At 38.0% G+C, this 18,518-nt stretch overlaps 1 protein-coding gene across 1 annotated transcript in view; it reads right to left on the minus strand.

Annotated features, from left to right (window-relative positions):
- hcn4 (hyperpolarization activated cyclic nucleotide-gated potassium channel 4) overlaps positions 1 to 18,518 on the minus strand; it is a 68,835-nt gene that overhangs the window by 35,964 nt on the left and 14,353 nt on the right. The window contains exons 2-3 of the mRNA XM_040011022.1: positions 13,681 to 14,104; positions 402 to 563 (exon numbers count right to left, since the gene is read on the minus strand). Of these exons, the coding sequence (XP_039866956.1) occupies positions 402 to 563; positions 13,681 to 14,104 (586 nt within the window). The remainder of the gene's footprint in view (positions 1 to 401; positions 564 to 13,680; positions 14,105 to 18,518) is intronic.

An 18,518-nucleotide genomic window follows, 5' to 3' on the forward strand; every position in this document is an offset into this window, starting at 1 on the left:
TCTCCGGTGACCCACTATTCTGGCAGCTGTTTCAGCAAAACAACAAAATTAAAGCTCAGCATGTGTGCTCACTGGAAACTGTCAATATCCAGCCAATATTGGATAAGGGATAGCTGTCTCCCTCAGAAAGTCAATGTTCCATGCACATCCTCCTTTCACAATAATGACAAATGTCAAGAGCTCCAAATAAATAAAAATGATCAGTAAATTGAATAAACGTGGACAAATGTAGCAGATAAATATATTTGACTTAGGGTTTAAAATGACAGATATGGAAGGCAGTCTTACCCAGGAAGCTGAAGAGTTTTAGAGCAGTAATTACTGAGGCTGACAGACAAGATAAGACAGAGCATAATCTGATTCGAACAGGCAGGAGGACTGTGTGCAGGAGAAGCACTTACCACCATCTTATTTTTGGACACCCAGCAGTCAGCAGGGAAGTCCTGGAGCATGGGCACCAGGAACTGCAGGCAGCCATCCCAGTGACAGAGCAGCAGCATCATGCCGATTAGATTGACTATTCGTACCATGGCGCTGGCTAGGTCATAGGTCATGTGGAAGATCTGAGGAGTTGAAGAGGAAGGAAGCAGGAAATGAGTTAGTGAATGATGACTCAACATGCTGATGGTCAAATCCCTGAAATCTCTCTAGAACGCAAAGCACACACACATGCACAAAGAAGATTTTCTTCCTCCACAAGCATTTCAAAGATTTCTGGCTCTATTCTTTGCTCATGCCATGCAATGTGTTCGCAGTATTAGAATCAAAGGCCATTGTACTCAGCCTATAGAAACCATAGCTTTTTATTTTACACAGATGAGTTGGTGGATGCAGATCTTGCTGTTGTCATATTTCACTGGGGATGGCCAGTGAAATGAAAGCTTAAACAGATAAACTGGGACCAGAGCTTTATCGTGTGCTGCTGAATCACTCTTATCAGGCACTCAGCCAAACACAATAATGGCGCAAGGGTAGAGGTGGCTATGCTCCTGGGGTGAGAGCTTTCACAGGCTGGGTTTGTTAATCCTAATGATACTCATAAGGCGCTCCAGGACTTCTGGGCTGGTGTAGATTTTAATGGCCTCAACCATTCAAAGCCTCTTAATCCCACTGAAGACTATGTGCATTGCTAACCACTTGGCTCCTTATTAAAATACACTTGGTGCCTTTAAAGGGGTTGTGTTTAAGAGGGGATATTTCATTTTTACTTTCTTGTTTAGCAATAGGTAAAAATGTGAAATGAAGCTAAGACATGTCATGTCAGCGAAAGTTTAATCTAAGTCATTTGATCCTAAAGCACTGGGTTTGTTTATTTTTCTGTTTCCATTCGAAGGCATACGAAATGTAAGTGTATCTGGGTATTTTATCTCTGCTTTTGTTAAGGAAGAAACTGGCAGGGAGTGGTGTTATGTTTGTCAGTGTGGGTGCTGCTGCACCATCAAATCACATCAATTTAGTTCTGTCAACAAGATAGCATGAAGCCAGAGGTATGCCCAGAAAATTGTACCTCTCAAAGTGGATGGAGACATCCTCACTCACGCACTCTGTCTGTCCACATGCAGATACACAGTGAAACTCCTCTCCTCTCAAACCCTGTCTCATCTTTGTTTTTTGCTCTGCTTTGGATTTCTTAAGCTCAAGCACTTATACATGAGTAAAGCCAAATCATTTACCTAGCTCCGGAGCCGCATGCGGCTCTTTAGTCCTTATCAAGTCAAGTCAAGTCAAGTCAACTTTATTTGTCAATTCTGCCACATGTACAGGACATACAGAGAATAGAAATTTCGTTACTCTCAAACCCTAGATGAAATAGCAAATGAACATTTAAATATAAGAGAGTGATTAAAAAAATGCAAATAAAATAATTAAAAAGTAAAAATTTAAATAAATACAATACAATTTTACGTATAACAAGAAAGCTATGCAATATACAATATACAATATTCAAGTAAGGGTAAATGACATTGAGTGTAAACCAGGCAGAGTAGTGCAAATAAGCAAATAGTGCAAATGGAGATTTAGTAATATACGGTAAGAGATAGTGTAACAACAAAGTCTTATGAGGTTATAGTGCGGTCCTCGTGGTTTGGGAAAATAAATTAGAAGTATTTAGCTGAAGTGTGTTTTATTTATGTTAGTTCTTCTTCTTTTTTTAAACTTGCACTTCTAAATTGGAAGATTATTGTGATATTGAAATATAAAAATAAAATTATATTTTATTATTTTTTCATCGCTCAAAATAAGCGTCACACTCGTGGAAGCCGGTATACCCGCCGAAACGCCGTGCATTTATCGAGACTTTCAACCCCAGGTAGGCCAATTATGGACCTTCGGATCCACATTATTCTCCACTGTGAGCTATGTTACAAACAAACATCGCTCACGCCTCAGAGATGACAGCTTATACTCCTGCGTAAAGATGAAAGTGACTTCATATAGCCCCGATTTGCAGACGCTGTGCGCATATGGAATATGCGCAGAAGTTCAAGAGCAGAAGTCGCATTGTAAACATATCACGGCAGACCCGACGATGTTTGCATGAACATGCTTTTCAGCATCTCTTTATTGACCACTTTTCACACACGGTTGTTGTACGCACACAGCCGGCTGTAGCTTTTCAGCTCACAGCCCGACACACACCAACACAACAGCACAGCTAGCACAGACGTTAAGGCGGCGAGGCGTGATTGCGGGTCCCGCTCAGGTGCGTCCACCTCCCCTGCAGCAGCGCAGCAGACCACGCCCCGCCACACACCTTAACCTGGTAAAATACATATTTAGACAGAATTTTGCAAATATCTATTTTTCATTTTTTAGCAGCATAGTGCTTTTTTTCCAATTATTTTTTAAAAGTCAGGTCAAGGCTCCAAAAGCCCAAAGGCGATATAAGGGTGGCGGCTCACAACAGTTTTTGTTTGCTACATGGATCATTTTAGTTCAGCTGGGTGCCTTTCCTTTTGTTATATTTCTTTAAGAGTTCAAAATGTGTTAATTACATAAATAAAATGTAACTTTCTCTGTAGCACTTCATGGATTTCATAAGGAACACACCTTAGTTGTTCACAAAAAGCATAAAGGTAAAAAACAATATATACAGTGTTATCTTCATTTTAGATGTCAAAAAGTATTTGCGGCTCCCAGTGTTTTCTTTTGCATGGAAACCGGGTCCAAATGGCTCTTTCGGTGTTAAAGGTTGCTGACAGCCATAAATAAGTTACGTTAGTTAATATGCTGTGTTGTGTGATGTCAAATTTCCTGCTGGAGCTGTAATGGCTTTCCGTAACATTAAAAGTGTTAAATTCACTCTGTGTGAATGAATAAATCATGAGGGGCCCTTTCCATCTTCTGCATTGAGTCTGATATATTTTTCATTTGTGAAATGGTATTCCAGACAGGAAAAGGATGATTCATAAAACACAGGATGCTTTTAAATCTATAAAAACTCGCAAAGTCATATGCAAATTCAAATACGGAGCATGCTATTCCTAGGACATGAAGGACTGACAGAGATATGAAGCTTACAAGCATATGAACTGCTTAGACTTAGACTAGAATTGTCATGTCTGATATGATCAGGCTTCTTTACCATCAGGGTAATTGTGAAAGAAAAGCACATTTCGGTCAAATGACACATTTTGGAAAAAAAAAGATACACTATAGTAGCAGATATTTAGAATGAAGGGAAACTAGATTGTCATATGAAAGTTTTTCCACCATATTTGAACTGTACTGAAGTTGAACTGAAATACTATAGAGACATAGCATTTACAATGTAATCATTTTCATAATTTTACATTGAAAAAATACAGTACAGCCAGTTCTCTATGTATAGTTTGTGTTGCCCTCAGGTTATCCTAGCCTCAACACATTTCTACCTCTTCTAAGTCCCCAATTCTGAGGACCAATAATGCCACATTTTTATGGTGTTCCCTTTAAAAACTACATGTAAATGCATCATTATAACCTTGATAAGCAGCTGTTACCGCAAGCATCTAAATTGGTGCACAATACCACTTCCTCTTGGGACAAATCTCTTATTATTATACAGGCTGTCCTTGAACCTGTCAATATACTGAATACTATCAAACTCAGCAATGTCAGCATGTTTCTAAAGCATGACAGATTCCCTTCAGTATCTTGTGCCACAGCCTGAATGACTTATTACTGTTCAACAATAACTCCTGCTACTTTCCTACTGTAGATATGCCCTCAAAAGACCCCTGGCACTTTAACAGAATAAAGCCTATGAAAACTGTGACGGATAATGCAATGCAAATCTCCGGTTTGTAACCCAAACTGTACTGTCAGTGGAGGAAGGTGATTCCCCTATCTCCCTCCACAGCTGTAATCAATTCAAATATACCCCTGCCAAGCAGGAATAGACTTTCCAGTTATGACAAAAATTATTCCCAAGATTGGTTCTGTTAGAAGGTGGTTAAAAAATCATTATTCTCAGGCGCGAGAGGGAGGTCTGTGTATATATCCTCTCTGTACTTCTAATGGTTTTTCTAGATTAAAACAGCACACAGTTAAGCAAGTCTACTCTGTGTTTTGCGTAATTGTACAAAATAAATCATGTACATTTTCAGGATTTAAAGCAAACACAAATCTGCAGGCACACACTCTGCATACAGAGCATTACACAACATGGCATGTTACATGGAGGATGATGAATTGCTGACCACTTCCTTTTAATTGATAGGAACACAGAGTGAGCCTGGCACCATTAGCATCAGCATCATCTGCATAAGCAAGAGCGCTTTGATTGATTAGGGCAAAAAAATACAACCCAACAGTTTCATCCCATTTTTTTTTCAGTTTTCACAATCCTCATTAGAATACTCTAAATTCATATTTTTTTGTATTTTTTTTAGCTAATGCAATACATAACCTATAGAAGGTCAACCTGAACACCTTCAAAAATACAGGAAAATGAACTGACAACACCCCCCCCAAAATAAATAAATAAATAAATAAAAATGTAGGTTTCCTGACAGTGAGATAAGATTTGCAAATTAGAAAGATAGTACTGCATGGCCCAACAGCTGGTGCTACAGGCACTCATCAATATGGCAGGTACAGTGGGTGAAATAATTATTTGAGCCCCTGCTGATTTAGTAAGTTTGCTCACTTATAAAGATATAAACACTCTCTAATTTTAGTGGTAGTTTCATTTTGGAGACACAGGATATCAACCAAAAATCCACAACATGTCATTGGGTGAAAAAAGTATGTGATACTCAAGCAAAATATGACTTGGTGGATAAACCCTTGTTGCAAAGGACAGCTGTAAGACGTTTCTTGTAGTTAGTTAAGAGAAGAAGTTTGTCATCCAAGATTTTACAGTACACGGTTCGGTCCACTGGCCTCTCAATGTGATGAAGTTGTCCTGTACCAGAAAAGCATCACCTAAGAATAATCTTTCCACTTCCATACCGACTATGAGGATGGTGATCTTTGGGTCATCCTCACAATTTCCCTTCCTCCAAACATAACTACTATTACTGAATTCCAAAAAGTCTAAATAGTATCAACAAAAATAAAAAACTGAATCATTTTTCATCCAACAAAATAAATACACACAGCAACTGAAATATAGCTACAAGTCCAGCATAGCCTAGGACTGCATAGTACTCCCTGGGTTGAGGTAAAGTGCTCTAAGGTCTGATGAACATTTTGAATTATAATTCCTAAAACTTGCAACTAGACATTGAGGGTCCTTGGGCCTTGCCATTGTAAGAAGCCTTCATTTTTCAGTGTGTGAGTCATTTGGGTCCTCACGATTAGTAGTCGGTGGATTACGCATCAGACTGACATCCTCTGGAGCATAAAAAAAAAATGCTATGGTGAGCTACCAGTTCCCCTGCATGCAAAGCTGTCAAACAGAGTTGAATGTGGAACAGTATTTTCTTACTAGATTAAGTGGCATATCATGAAACACTGAGTTCAAGGTCCAATCAGAGTTATGAGGATAGTCGAGGCTGGTAGTCATGAATTCAGTTAAATGACAGTTAACAATGGCCGCCAGACTGTTTAAGCTTTCGTTGTTTATACTCCTGCTGCTTTGGTGGATTGAACAACAGCTTAAGGCCCCTGCGGGGAGCATTCAAAGCATTAGTGGTGTAGTTTCAAACTTTAAGAACATTCGTTTTTAGAATCTCTCAGTGTACAGTGCCATTTATTCAATTTATTTTTCTTCAGCTGCATCCATCCCATTCATCAAATTTGTCATATTCCCCAAAAAGGTTAATAGAAATGACAAAGCCACTCATTTTTCGTATTTAATTAGTAGTTAGCTTAATGTGTTGCAATAAATTGTAAACAGAGGCTTTCAGTACTCCATGGTTTCTTTGGTTAACTACTTTCGAAACAGGCTATGCAAGTAAATTGATTTAGAATGATAAAAAGATCGTTTCACTGGAACTACTTAGAAGGTATCCTTTATCAGGAATTAATGTCCACCCTGCAGCCAGATATAATTGACTATTCATCTAGATCTTGGTATAAAAGGCTGTAAGTACTCTGAAATGGAGGCTGTAATTGTCTGGGAAAAGCCACTTTAACCAAAGCCAGTGTTTCAAGGCACAAAATGGCACAAGTTAAATACTCACAATAGAAACAATACGAACACTGTTAGTCAATTATAACCAATTATTTTTTTTGATTGCTGAAATCCATAATCCTGCTGAAGACCACCACTGTCAAGTACAAACTATCAGCACATTTTATCGCTACAGAAAATGGCACTTATTTACTGAGCACATATGCTTGTATAAGTACAAATATAACAAGTAATAAACACAAGGATCAAATATGGCACTACAGTCACAAACAGCATCAGGCCCAGACAGGCAGGGAGAAAATGAAGGCAGCTGCAGAGTCATCTCAAACAGATGGAGTGAGAGGAGTGTGATCCAGGTGAGAGAATAGATGCATTTGTCCCATGGTGCTGATGGTAGCTGTCCAGACACAGTCATTGTAGCACTATACTGAAGCATCTGTTGTTCGCTGCTCATACTGCTAATGATGATGAATGTTTGGCATGATTGTATCTTGACACACGAGAAAAAACACAATCCTTCACTCATATTGTTTTTCGGAAGCCATGTTGCAGACATGGCATCAGAAAAACATGCCTTGTATGCCATAGACCAATTAAAAGGCACACAGTTTTAGCTACACATAAAAAAAATGCTCTATAGATAGCAGATATTTGGTGAAAACACACTGTTTTAGTGCAATCTGTCTTGTCCCTGCAAATTGTTCTAATTGTGTCCAAGTAGCCTACTGGATGTTAACAGTTCAGTACCTTCATTGTGCTAATTGCAGCATGCCACATTTCCCCGTGTTAGACTGAGATATGATTTCCCCGTGATGAGTAGTACAGTTTATAAACTAAATCAACCCCTGCACTCCTGTGTTATTTTTAATCATCCAGCATGATGGCAGATTCGAGGGAACAGGCTGTGGGCAGGGGTTAGATTTCTCACTGTAAATGCCTCGACCAAAATGTCATGCTCATGCATACTGTCATGGTGGACAAAGAGCATGAGGAGAATGCAAAGTAGGCCTGGTAGTGGACCACAGGGAACACCCTTCCATCATCTGTCTAAACAGGCCTGGAGGGCTCAGATCACAAAAAACACCCTGACTATGCTCTGTACCAAGGTGCGCCTTTGGGTTTGCGCTGGATTACACATTTCACTGTAATAGTTTTTTAAGCAAACCCACTGTGGGTATTCATATCGCAAAAGACTCATTCAGAGTGTTGAGGACCTGTCACTGTTGCTGGCAAGCCTCATTGTGCACTCAATAATAGCCCATTAAATCTATTCTTCCTGCTTTTCTTATCTCTGAAAGACCAGTCCTTGGCTAAGGTAATGGGTCAGTGAGCAGGGAGCTGATTAGTTGATTTCACTTATTTAAATATTTTTGTATAGATCTACTGAGTGGAAATGAAAGGTGCTTCGTTCCATCACCAGACCCATGGGAAAGCCACACAACTGGCTTCCATCACAATGCCTGACGTATTGCTTTGTTTCTTGGAAACTGCAGCACAAAGCCACCACAGGGCTGTAAATCTTAATAATCCAAGCAGTAAATAGTAAAAGAAACTCAATTTCTGACACTTTTTGACCTTTTTTAAAAAGTCGGTCCCTCTTTCTCTCTCTCTCTAAATAGACACACACACACACACATTTCACACAAACCTACACATTTAGCAAAGCTCTACCATATACCAACAATTTATCTTGCATTTGATGCAACTGATAAACTTCACTTCCCACACTCTATTACTTTAAATTATTTTTTGCTTTCCACTCGGATGACTAAATAAATAAATAAATGATCAATTAAAAAAAACCCTCTTTGACAAACAATTGTATCTTGATCCACACTGAAAGCAACATTTGCTGGGTTGCCCTATTGAAACGGTTTTGCTGTAGGCATCAGGCATCGTGAGAGGAAGCCCGTGGAGCTTTATCATTAGTGCGCTGCCTTGAATCTGATTTAACAGGATGACTAATCTCATCCAAGTCAGTGGTTCGTTAACAGGAGACAACTCCAATGAAGAGAATATCCGGTCACAGTCTTATTTTTATCCCAATGAAAAGTGACGAGAGGAAGCTGACCAGATGAGGACAGGAGAGACGAATAATGACACTCTGCTCTGTCTGTGTATGTGTAAGTCTGATGAATATCTGCATACTGTATTGAATATTGAACACCGGCATGTAGCTACCACCTTTTTGTATGTAAAATGTATTCTGTCAACATGGTAATTGTAATATCACCTTTACAGTATGTTGAAAGTGTAATAATACAGAATCAGACAGCATCCTGTGAGCAAGCGTTTGTTGGCACTGAGAAGGAAAAAGACCTGTTGGGGATGAGGAGAGAGAGTTTAATAACTGATAATAACAACTATTGCTTAAATGCAAAGTGGTGCATGAACACCACTGAAAAGACTCAGGGTCACCTGATCCAGCCCTAACTACAAGCATTTCCAAAGAGAAAAAAAATACAAACTGGGAACTGGTTACAGAGAAGAGGGGGCTGAAAACTGAAGGCTCTGCCTCCCATTCTACTTTTTAATACCCTTTAAACCACAAGTAAGCCTGTAGTCCGAGAGCGAAGCGCTCTACTGGGGTACTGTGAGATCTTTAACATCAGATCGGGCCTGATTATTCAAGATCTTTTATGTGAAAAGAATAATTTTAAATTGGATTCTGGATTTAACAGGGAAGCAATGAAGCGCAACTAATTTACAAGAAATATGCTCTTTCTATCTAGTCCCTGTTAGTAATCATGCTGCAGAAGTCTGAAGAAGATGATGGGCAGCCAATCAGATGAAAGTGGGCTTATGGTGATGGACAAATAGTTTAAATGGCTTGTTCAGGACAGTGGATGAAGTTTTGCACAATCATGCAACATAAATGTTCCAGGAATACGACCACAATAGTGGAGGAAATTAGTATAGCGGGTTCCTTCACAGTTTAATTATTCCATTGATGAGTGCAAAGCATGTATTTCACATTATTTCAAAGAACAACATGAAAATCTACATACAAACCAGCAACTGTGTGAAATACATCATTTCACACAGTCATGGTTTATTGTCAATATTATATCGATCCATGGTTTATTACTTATATATATAATGTGACTAATTGACAAATAATTTAAATCCCTTTAAAAATAAAATCAATTAAAACAAACAAAGAAGCCTAAAACAAAGGCTTTTTTCTCTCTATGTGGGGTAGTTTCACAATAGACAGATTATGTATACTGACTGCACCATACTAAACCAAATATGTATTTGCACATGCATGCATGGATGTGCAAGTTAGAACTATTTCCCTGAATTGTCAAGAATTTAATTAAACCAAAGCTAAGATGACTTTACAAATTACATTTTTTCCCACATAAGAACCGTCAGTTAGATTTGGTCTCTTTAAATCTCTGAGGTGAAACCATGTCACCTATAAAATGATGATTCTGTGACAAATGATATTGAGCCATATATAGTTAACTGTCCCCAAAGGATTATGAAACAAACTTATGACGTTTATTCTATTGCTGAGAATGTGTAGGTCACAATAAAGCAAATCGTTTTTTCTAAAGGGGTGATGTGAGGTAATAAATGACTTAGTTAAGTTAGTTCCTTTATGCAATTTGTCTGGAAGTAATCTGATAGCTCTGGGAATAAGATTTTATCCATTTATTTTTTATGTCTTAAAAACACCTTACTTTTAATACACTTAAAGTTTTTTTTTTCCTGCACCCTGAACCGTACCTCTGTTTATGTCCTTTGGTATGATTATATTCCTCTGTCTTCTTCTGATTCCTAAAAAAGCATCATCCACTGCAATTCAGTACATGGAAAAAAGATTCTAATTTTAAAAACTTGTTCCCCACAGTATCACTCTTCAAGGCATTAAACCATGCAGTAGAGTTCACTGAGCTGTATCCAGCACTTCCCAGAAGAAATGTCCTCTGCGTGACTTCTTACAGAAGAGGAAATGAAACTCAAACAATAACAAACCAAATGAATTTGTGCGGAACTATTTCTAGCTTGCAGACACTTGTGAAATATGAGTGAAATAAATCAGCTTTGCCTTTCGGAGGACGTTGGGGCATCACAGGTCTGCAGCTTCTGCTATGTTACTACTACACATCTCATCGTGCCACATTTAGAGTGCTGAGCAATGCTGAATTGCATTTATTGCACTTATTGGCAAAAATTGCACATTTTCATGGATCACAAGGATTCTGCCTCGATTCTGTAAACAAGGACAAATATTACCTTTTTTGTGGTTGTTTTGTTAGTGTTTGAGTGTGCTTCTTTCCATTTTTATAGTCTTTCAAAGTTCAATATGTAGGTAAATAGACAAAGGGGGAATAAGGTCAGTGCGATGTTTACCAAAATATTCAAATGGTGATAAAATACATACACCTTGTTTGGAATGTAGCTGCCAATAGGAAAAGTCAAAAAGTCAGTTGGGTGGTGAGATCTCGGCGACAAGTTATTCTGCAGTGACAGATGACATTTCAGTGAGATTTCATCTGGAGTACTCTGGCGCTGAGGCAAAGCTGGCCTTTCACTCTGTCTGCCTAACTAGCATTCATCAGCAAACGCTCACACACAATATCCGCACACATACACCACCTACACAGGAACAGAAAATTTAAATGGCAACTGGCTCTGTGAGTGTAATGCCCCCTTTTGTTGTTGTATTGTTTCAATGGTTTTAGATTCTGCAGTCATCAGTAACTTGCAGTGTCCTTGTAAGTTTTTCCCAGTCACATCATTATGGATATTTTTTCTCCCATTAGTCTGTTTTCCAATACTTCCAGTAATGCAAAATTCCTAGATTGAGATTGTGGTGCATTACATCAGTGGCCCATGGCTAAAAGCAAGTTCTGCAGGTAGAAGGATGTTTTATTCAATCCTCCTTTATTCCTTATTCTTTTCCCTCTTCCCTCCCTTTCTTACCCCATGTTTTCTCTGTTATCTCATTGCATAGGCTGAACATGTAACAGCCCACTGTCCGAGCTATTCAAATCAAGGTTAGCTTGTAATACATGTATTCCTGCCTTCATTTTAAGTTCAGAAGCACAGCAGTAGGCATGCATAGAGACACAGGGTGACAAAGGAATCCTCCCCCAGTGATTTATTTGAACTTTTCCTCCCTTTGAAATGGCATCACAGAGGCTCTGCATGATTAATGTCATCATACTTATATACACTGTTCTATCCAGCTGCTCTATCCAGCTAAATATTTGAAAACCAGGAGCTTCCCAATTCATGGTGAAAGGTCTGGATATAGACTGATTTTAGCATGATATAGCATTTTCAGTGTTTCCAATTGCTACACAGTCAGCTGAATATACCCAACAAGTAACACTCCAGTGGTGAATTTTACAATCTATGCAAATAAGCTAATAGTGTTTATTTGTAATATTGTATTGAATAAAGTTGATTATGAAAAAAAGATGCACAATAAAACAAAAAGCGATAAACAAAAATAAAAATTATGATCTCAAGATTTTATCTTGGATAAGAAGGTGATTTCTGAAACATTCTTTAATTTACTAGTTAGTTCACTAGTTAGTTGATTATGATTATTATTCTCGTTGTTGTTGTTTATTGATTTATATTGAAGCCCAAATGCAGATATTTCTGAATGAATTCGAGCTAAACAGAGTACTAGTGGAGTTGGTCCCATACATAGAGCACAAGCGGTTGCTGAATGTTTTGATGAATATGAAAATTATAGTAATCACAAGCTACAGTATTTCCTCCAGCTCTAGAAACTTGGAGAAGTGACGCCACAACTTGCCAAGCTGCTCCGATGGCACGCTGTAGCCCTAACTAAAACACTATGCTGGGATTTCCCTTTTATTCAAACTCTTAAAGATAAGATGTTCTTTTATTAACTTTTCTCGAGCAGATTTATTTTAATTATTTTAAAGTTTTGGCATTAATTTTTATGTATATGTAAAAAGAATGTTCACAGTAACTTGCATACATTGACAATAAATATTATAAATATTGACATTTATTATGGTCAGCTGTTCATGTATATTCATCACGGGCATGGTTGTCGTGGTAACAGCAAAATATTTAAAAGATCCAAAATAAATTCAAACTTGTTATTAAAGATACATGTTGTACATTCATTCCATCCTGGATAAAGAATAGTTCAAAGAAACCATTAAATGACTTAATTTAATTAACAACTTAATTAAATTACCATGACAATGATGCAGATGATGAGTAGATGTAAACTTCTCACAGCAATTGTACTTTTAAAACCTAAACATAACAAGCTAAATTTAGAGTTTAAATCAGTGAAAATGCCTTATCAACTTTTCTTTACTTTAAATTAAAAAAATAATAATAAATAATAATAATTCTGTGATCAAGTGGAAAGTACCTGGACACAAAAGTAATTTCCCCAAACTAAACAAAGAGACACACTTCAGTACTGTGGAGAGAATTTCATTATTTCTTTACATATACTGCTTGCATTTAGACGATACATCTGTTAAGTGTTGTTGTTCCTAGAATTTCACGGTCTGACTTGTAGCTGAAATATTCCTTTGCATGGCTAATTCCTCAATGATGCAGAGCAGCAGCATAGAGTGTCTTCCTGTTGACTCCATGCTGAGATTCTGATGCTTCACTTTGCACCTTTTACCTATGAGACTAAACAAGAAGATTCATCCAGTGAGAGTAATTGGAACTTTTCTAATTTATTGCCACAATCATAATCATGCTTGTACCGCAGCACTGCCTCTTTGGACTCTGGGGTTCCACTGCTAGGACGGGCACACAGTGGGAAAATGCTAATCAACATCCTGCCTTCATCAACTTATTGGGTGACTGGTACACAGCAAAGAGTCTCTTTTCTCTTTTCAAGGGTGGATGCAATCAGACGCATCACCCATGAAGCAACATGATCCCCAGGACAAAATCTGATGCAATCGAACTAGGGAAATGATCCCGGTAGAATATGCTGAAAATATCTTGTTACTCACTGCAATGTGTAAGCTAAAACTGTTTTACTCCTGAAGAATCTTTAATAACAATGGAAGCTTCACAAGATACCAGGAGAAACGACTTTCTATCAACCTGTTCACATACAGTTTAACAGCCTGAAAATGATTTCTTACCTCCTCCCACTGGTGGATGTAACGAATGAGTCTAGAGAGGCGCAGGAGGCGCAGCAAGCTTAGTATCTTGGTAAAGCGGACAATGCGTAAGGCGCGTGCCGTCTTGTAGAAATCCGAGTCAATGCGCGTCTCCACAATGAGGAAGATGTAGTCTACGGGGATGGAGGATATGAAGTCGACCACAAACCAGCTCCGCAAGTACTTGATCTTGATCTGTTGCGGATCTAAGATGATTTCTGTGTTATCTTCCTTGACGATACCCGTCCTGAAATTAAGAACCAGGTCCATGAGGAAGAAGGTGTCGGAGACAACGTTGAACACAATCCACGGGGGGGTGTGCTCATCCTTGAAAAAGGTGATGCCCACAGGGATGATGATGAGGTTTCCAACCATCAGCAGCAGCATGGTCAAATCCCAGTAAAACCTTGTTGGTGAGAGACATGGAGAAATGCAGAAATATAATGAATAACAAAGTCAGAATATAAAAATATGAGGTAACTTTGTTGTGTTTGTCTTTCACAGAGTGAATGTTCTATAAACTGCACAATTTAACTGCCTGCAAACAAAATAAAAGACGACAACATTTTGTACATATCGATAGTGTCATTTTCTTTTAACTTATAGTGTGAGTATTAAAGTGGGCTGACATATACATATACAGCATAAGGCATAGTCAAATAAAATATGCATGTTTGATGAACTGAGGAGACCAACATTTGTTCTGTGTTAGATAAAACTTTAAGAAAAGGAATGTGTGGCCTCTTTTTCTTCCATCTGGCAGCTCCATATTTCATTCCATATTTATTGTCCAGTGTATCCACTATCAATATATCTCTACGTCTTGGATCTCCTCTATTGTACCAATTTCCCTCTTATTTACAAAATCTCTTGCTTCTACTGACTTTCATTCCTTTCCTCTCCAGAGCATACCTCCACCTCTCCGGGCTCTCTGTTCCACCTGCTTCCTACTCTGACTAAAGATCACAATGTCATCTGCAAACATCATTGTCCATGGAAACTCCTGCCTGACCTCATCAGTCAACCGGTCCATCACCAGTTCAAACAAGAAGGCGATCAGAGTTGATCCCTGACATAATACCACCACGCCTTGAACCCATCTGTTACACCTAGCACATCTCACCATTGTCTTGCTGCCCTGATACCTGTCCTATAACAACCATACATACTTCTCTGTCACTCCCCTTAAACCTCTGCACTTTCTGATTCACTAACTGTTCACAAACAGCCAGCATCTCCTCACCCCTGTTTCCTTAACCTACATGTGAAAGGAAACTGAATGGTCCAATCACTATTCTCTCTCCCTTTGGAACACTCAACTGCTTCATCCAACTTACTTATTAGAATTCCTCTTTCTGATATTAAACCTGTGGGGCAAACACACTGACAGCATTTAACATCACCCAGTTCCCTTTACCTGTCAGAGTCCCTGCCTTTCCTTCTCTCTCATCACTGACCTATTTTAAGCTTTTATTACTATGTATGTAGTGTTTAGCAAGCTTACATGAACATGGTGTAATAATGGTTTAATAAACTCTGCACTTATGAACGTAGCCAATATGTATCCATGACAAAAAGGGGGCCTGATATGAAAACATGTGTGTAGGCATGCCTCTAAATCACACCTCAAAGGTCAGCGGAGGTTAACTGTTAATTAAAAACTGTACTGTGACCTCGTCAATCTTCCAAACCAGAGAGTTTGGATATAAATTGCGCACTCTGCTGGCTCAGTAATTGAATCATTGTGCATTGATGCAGTGATTGGTGATTTACCCACCCACTTCTAACTGGGCCATAAAAATTTGTCTTTGGACAAAACTTACATCAAGAGCAAGGCTATAAAAATGAAGAAGAATGGATGGTACATATATAAATAAGATAGGATAGAGATTTTTACTGAAAGCTCGCTAAATTACAACAATAAATTACTGCTGTTTGACTTCTTTGTTGGAGCTAAAATCGGTAGATTTCATGATTTATTCTCAGTATGTTTCAGTAAATATATCCAGTGTTTACAGTGAATTGCTGCTCCACAGAATCACACAGTCACATCCAAAAACATCCCTGCTCCAAACCATATTAAGTTAGATATACCAATATCAAACTGCCGGTTAAAGCAAACACATAAAAAACAAAACAAAAATGTAAGATTTGTCCTGTTATTTGTTTCTGTATTTCTTTTGATAAACAGTTACAACTAAAACAACAATTTCTCTAAGAAATATGAGACATATGTGTGATTAAGCACACATTGTCATTAGACACCTGTAATATATTCACTGATCTTTCACATTGCAGCAGTTTGAGTCCTTTTAACTGTACACAAGACAAAAAACTTTTATTGATGCAGGAGAAAAGCAAACATTGGAAATCACTGCTGTTTGCAATATAGTATCCCTATTTCTGGTTCTCATTGTTATGTCTGAGCACACAATCTCTGATGCACACATCTATGGATAGAATTTACATCAGTCTGGGTGAAAATGTTAAAATGTTTCTTCAAAAATAGCACAAGGAGTTATGAGGTTTGTAATGTGTTTAGACAGTTCTACGGCATGCAGATATGTACACTACATCTCAGTTTTATGTGCATTGCGCACACAGACACATTCACTGAGGAAACAGTGACAGTAATTGGAATTCTTCAAAGTAAAAGGGTATCTACTTTTCCAGATTGTTGTCAAGTGGAGTTATATTTAGACCGACCCTGCCACCACTGTGTGCTCACATTAAGACTGAAACCCAGAAGGACAAGTAAAACTTTGAAGGAAGAAATGCAAACATTGGTAAGGGCATTTGTGCTTCATACTGCCATGTTTCCCCAATATCAAACAATTTAAATATTATTTAAATGAAATAAAGTTTTCCTTTTGTCTTACATTATTTGTAACTTTCATTTTACTACTTATATTTGTCATGAAGGTGCAGCAAGACACACAAATTTTTCTTAAAATTCAAGATTGAGTTCATTTCCTCGACAAAGACAAGACTGTTTTTATTATAACTGATCAAACATTATAATTTTGAGGAAAAAATAAAAATCAATGAATGAAAGCTTAAAGGAAATGTTTTTTCTTTTTTCCATGTTTGTAAAACATGCATGAAAACTGGTTTTCATGCCATAATAACAACATTTACGACAATATTTCCTGTACCATCTAACAAATAAATTCAGTGAACACCTCTGTTTAAAATGTTTAAGGCCTAGGACTAAGATTAGTCCATGTCTGGGAAACTGAGCCTAAAGGTCTATAGCCATACTAATAAATCTGTGAAGCTGGATTCAGCCAGAGTGGTGCTTTGCCTGTACAATATCAATAATAACATGCTTAAGCAGATTTAAGAGCAAATATTGCTGCACAATAAATAAATCTAAATATGAGGCAAATGGACCATGGACTTTGGACTTTGGACAATGGACTTTGACCAGACAAAGCAGGCGCTTTGTAAATGCACTCAGAATTTTAACTGGGTATCTTTTAGCTACAGAGAAAAGGAGAAAGCAAGCTATAGAGATATAGACTTGATAATTGTCCAAGTACTGCTGACACCTGTCTGATCAAACCTCACTTATCACTATTGATACAATCATTGATTAAAGAAAATACAAATAAAAAGCAAATCTTGACTCTGATAATTATTGATTTTGCCCCAATACAATATTTTGGGATAAGCAGTTACTTTTAAAGAGCAGTGTAAAAATCTCCATGATCTCAGTGTGTCTCTATCAATAGACTATGTTTATGTGCATGTTTGTTCATGCATGCATGAATAAATGCTCATGATTTCTCTTTTTCAGTCTTGTAGCTGCCTTCTAATGGAGGTCAGGCCACCTAAACATAGCAAGGATCCATTTACTGTGTTTTATTATGCACTAGGACCCTGACATAGGAGACATTGTTCTATAAATATAGTTGGGTGAGCCTGGGATGTTAGACGGACATTTCAAAGGCATTAAACAATCTCATATCTGTATGTGCACAGAAAATCAGAATTTTCACCTGTGTGATGGGATACCACCTGTTTTAAAATAAAAGCAAAAGGAAGTCAGCTAGTATTGCTAGGTTAGCAGTGCTTTTATTTTGTTACATGATTGTTAAGGTGCTCCCGATTGATGCTGCGGTTATTATGGACACGTAAGCACAAACAAAAATGTAAAACTAGCAAGGTGTGAAATCCATTCTAAATGTCAAAAAATTAAAAGTTTTATTCAGTAAAGAAATACTACTTCTATGTCTGGATCTGAGTCCATTACATCAGTTCTACATGAATTAGTCTTTTGTAAAACACAAAGAATAAAACAGTGACAAAGTGCCTTACAAGTTTATAGCAAATTATGGAAATATGTGGCCAGAGATCACATTTTATGAGCAATTACATGACCGCTGAGGAGTATCAGAGATTGCATGACAAAAAATGTAAATAACGGGAAGGCAGGTCTGATGGGTGTGTGTAAAACATATATGTATATTTTTTATTAATTAGTCTAGAAAAGCATTTTTTAAAAAACTAAAAAATATAGCCGTGGGATAGCTCACACCTAGCTTGTTATGATGCTCAGAGTTCACTGTACCGATGAAGGGAGCCCTGACATTTTGCTGTCTGCAGGGACAGAGTCACAGACCACTATGCTCTCCGGTGGGGTGACCAGGGACAGCAGGAACATGTTGTCACCCTTAGAGTGCATCTGACTACACGATAAGCCTTTCTCATTCTCCTCACCCTGCCAGCCAGGCTACCTGAAAGGGACTATGGGAGCCACCACAAACAGCCTTACAGTACACACGCTTACCTTTCAGAGTAGCTTATATCTAAATTGA

This window comes from Simochromis diagramma, unplaced genomic scaffold (assembly GCF_900408965.1).
Source record: "Simochromis diagramma unplaced genomic scaffold, fSimDia1.1 OVJJ01000603.1, whole genome shotgun sequence".
Taxonomy (NCBI): domain Eukaryota; kingdom Metazoa; phylum Chordata; class Actinopteri; order Cichliformes; family Cichlidae; genus Simochromis; species Simochromis diagramma.